The sequence below is a fragment of the Arachis hypogaea genome, chromosome 9, assembly GCF_003086295.3.
Source record: "Arachis hypogaea cultivar Tifrunner chromosome 9, arahy.Tifrunner.gnm2.J5K5, whole genome shotgun sequence".
Lineage (NCBI taxonomy): Eukaryota > Viridiplantae > Streptophyta > Magnoliopsida > Fabales > Fabaceae > Arachis > Arachis hypogaea.
In genome coordinates this window covers 58,407,934-58,411,851 of record NC_092044.1, presented here as the reverse complement: position 1 = coordinate 58,411,851, position 3,918 = coordinate 58,407,934, and the positions used below count along the sequence as shown (strand labels likewise).

Genomic DNA, 3,918 nt, shown 5'->3' with positions numbered 1-3,918 from the left:
GGCTCATACAGAGACCATAGAGATTCCACTGAACTTACTATTGTCATTCATGAGCTATGATGAGTATCCTTCCTATGAAGAGGACGAAGATATTATTGAAGAGCAAGTTGCTCAATATCTAGGAGCAATCATGAAGCTGAATGCCAAGTTATTTGGTAATGAGACTTGGGAGGATGTACCTCCATTGCTCATCAATAAACTGAATACCTGGATTCAGCAGACGTTACCTCAGAAGAAACCGGATCCCGGAAAGTTCTTAATACCTTGCACCATAGGCACCATGACCTTTGAAAAGGCTCTGTGTGACCTGGGTAGGGGTGTCAGGCGGGGAAGCCTGCCCCGCCCCGCCCCGCCCCGCCGAAAGCCCGCTCTCTGGCAGGCTGGCCTGCCCCGCCCCGCCTATTCAGGCGGTCCCAAAATCCTAGCCCGCACCGCCTAATGGCGGTCTGGCGGGTTGGCGGGCTAAGCCCGCCTAATTAATTATTTTTTTATATTTATAAGGACATATCTAATAACTTCTATTTAAATCAATATAAATATAAATATTAAATATAAATAGTCTTCAAAATAAATAAACATAATCCAATTATCCAAAATACAAAAACATAGTTATAACTTATAAATAGTCCCATAGACAAAATAAATATATAATCCAAAGTCCAAAAACATAATTATAAATAGTCTTCAAAGCAAATTAAACTTAATTCAATACACTTAATTTTCATCTTCATCTTCATATAAGTCAATAACATCATTGGAACCAACTCCTGAAGAATAGCCTTCTCCTTTTGCAATATCTTCTTGATCTTTATCTTCCTCTAGAAAAAAGTAATTAAATATATTAGCAAAATAGTACAAATATTGTTCAAAATCACTCAAGTATGTATCTCATAAATATAATATACCAAAATCATCATATCCACGTATCCAATTTTTGGTGCAAATCACCGCTTCAACATTATCTGACAACAAACGACTTCTATACTTATTCAAAACATGAGAACCCATGCTAAATGCAGATTCTGAAGCCACGGTAGTAATAGGAATGCTCAACAAATCTCGTGCCATTAGTGATAGTGTTGGAAAACGATGATGGTTGTCTTTCCACCATTGCAAAACATCAATGATTGCATCATTGCAAAATAATGTTGCCTCACTCAAATAAATATCAAGTTGGTTCTTTCCACTTTTCACTTCTGCTTCTTGATTACGGGACATCAAATCCATTGCATTACAAACAATATATGAATCAAAAAGCATGAAAAATAAAAAACAAATATAATCAAGTAGATAAAAATACTTACACCAACAATTTTAATAAGCTGAGTTCCAATTGCAGAAGATGTTGCTTGAGAAAAATTACTTGAAAGTTGGAAAGAACTCTCTACAGTTGTAGAGGAATTTTGGTCATAAACCTCATAAAGCTTGTATAACTTAATCTTCACATGCTCCACTTTGTCTTTAGCACTAATAGGATCAATCTCATTATAGCAATGAACCAAAGTGTTGAGTTTAAATCTAGGATCAAGAACTGCCCCAAATGCAAGAACAACACTGTATTCTTCCTAATATTTCTTGAACTTAATCATCATTTTTTCTCCCATGTTCCTTATAAGCACTTCATCATTCTTCAAACTATTCATTAAAATAAGCTGGATTTGCCAAACTTGTAAAAAATACAAGTTGGATGTTGGGTAAGAAGTTCCAGACATCAACTTGGTAGTTTCGTAAAACGGTAACAAGAAATCACAAATCTTTTCAGTTATTCTCCACTCATCTGATGAAGGACAATACTCCCTAAACCCAGCTTCTTTTACTTTATACATTTCAAAAGCTTTCTTATAAGGAATAGCACTTGCAAGCATTGCATAAAGTGAATTCCACCTAGTAGGAACATCTAAACATAATGCAGTCGTATACTCAAGTCCCTCAATATCTTTAAAACATTCTTTAAACTTAACCATTCGACTTTCATATTTTCTCAGAAACTTAATAGACTCTCTAATCTTATACACTGCATCACCACATATTTTCATTCCATCTTGGACAATAAGATTTAAAATATGAGCAGAGCAACGGACATGAAAGAATTCACCACCACACAACAATGAACCATGCACATCCAAAGTACTTTTCAAGTGTTCAACACAAGTATCATTAGAGAAGCATTATCCAAAGTAATGGAAAAAATATTTTTATCAACTTTTCACTCAGTCAAAAGCGTAAAGATTTTAGAAGACAACTCAAATCCTGTGTGAGGAGGAGGCATATGATAAAAATTGAGAATTTTACTCTGTAATTTCCAGTTCTCATAAACAAAATGTGCAGTCAAACATATAAACCCCTCATTGGTACTGGAAGTCCAAAGATCAGATGTTAAGCAAATTCTATTTGGAATGGAAACCAAAATTTTTTTAAGTTTCGCAACTTCTCTCTTGTGAACTTTCACTATGTCAGCCTTAACCGTATTCCTAGAAGGAAGTTTAAAAGTTGGACTAATATATTTCACCCAATTTCTAAATCTCCTATCATCAACCATATTAAAAGGCTTATCCCCAACAACTACATACCCAGCAAACATATCTCTAGCCACTCCTGAATCAATCTTAAGTGAACCCATTTTAAGTTGCAATTCTGCTATAGTCTGACCAATATCTTCATGCTTAATTTGAGTACAACTATCAAGATGCCGTTTTATAGTAGAAGTGCCATATCGCTTACCTCCAGCTTTAAACACTTTCTTGCATCCTTTACACTCAGCACGTTCTACTCCATCCTTATCTGGACTGAGCTTTTTGAAAAAATTCCAAACATCGAAGGTTGCTGGTCTCAGCCTTTTCGAACTAGGTTCATCAACCTCGACCGGAGCAGCCTCAGAACCAACTCTAGTAGTAACAAGGTTACTCACAGTTTCAGAATTCATATTTCCTGAAATAAAATTAAATGTAAATTGTTTCAGAATTCATATTTACTCACAGCCTCAGATTCAAGTATTTAACCAACAATCAACCATTATCAACCATATTCAAAACTCAACCATTATCAAACAACACAAAAAATAAGAAACAATTTCTGAATCTGCATCAGATTCAAGTATTTAACCAACAATCAACCATTATCAACCATATTCAAAACTCAACCATTATCAAACAACACAAAAAATAAGAAATAATTACTAAATCAGCATCAGATTCAAGTATTTAACCAACAATCAACCATTATCAACCGTATTCAAAACTCAACCATTATCAAACAACACAAAAAATAAGAAACAATTTCTGAATCTGCATCAAATTTAACCAAATAAGCAAATATCAACCATTATCAACCATCATCAAAACTCAACCATAATCAGATTTAACCAAATATCAACCATAATCAAAACTCAACCAAATATCAACCTTAATTTACCTATATCAAACAACAGAAAACACAAGACCCAGAGCGTGGATCAGCTGTGACCGAGAGTGAGACCAGCAGAGTCAGAGGACAAGTCACAAGACCCAGGAGCCCAGGACCGAGACCAGCAGGCGGCAACGACGATGGCAGACGGAGCAGCAGCGGTGGCTACAACCCAGTAGGCTACGACGACTGAAGATTGATGGTGAGGAACTGACTCCAACTCAGCGATCGTCAGGGGTGAGGACGGAACTCTGAAGTTCGAGCTGAGGTAAGGTCGATGGATGATGGAAGTGAGAGACTGAGAGTGACGGTGAGGAGCTGAGGATGACCGAGTGAGAGACTGAGAGTGACGATGAGGAACTGAGGAACTGACGTTGAGGAACTGAGGAACTGAGGAAGTGAGGAACCGAGTGAGAGGCTGAGAGCCATCGAGGAGACTGGAGATGAGACGACTGAGTACTGACAAGGAACTAAGGAGTGAGAGTGAGGCAGTTGCAAATCTGGAATTAGGGATTA

General features: G+C 36.9%; 1 protein-coding gene across 1 annotated transcript; it reads right to left on the bottom strand.

Moving 5' to 3' along the window:
- Window positions 1-1,565: 1,565 nt before the first annotated feature.
- Window positions 1,566-2,036, bottom strand: LOC140175122 (zinc finger BED domain-containing protein RICESLEEPER 2-like). The gene has a single exon (XM_072202049.1). It carries the CDS (start codon window positions 2,034-2,036, stop codon window positions 1,566-1,568), a length of 471 nt encoding a protein of 156 aa, XP_072058150.1.
- Between the last annotated feature and the right edge of the window lie 1,882 nt (window positions 2,037-3,918).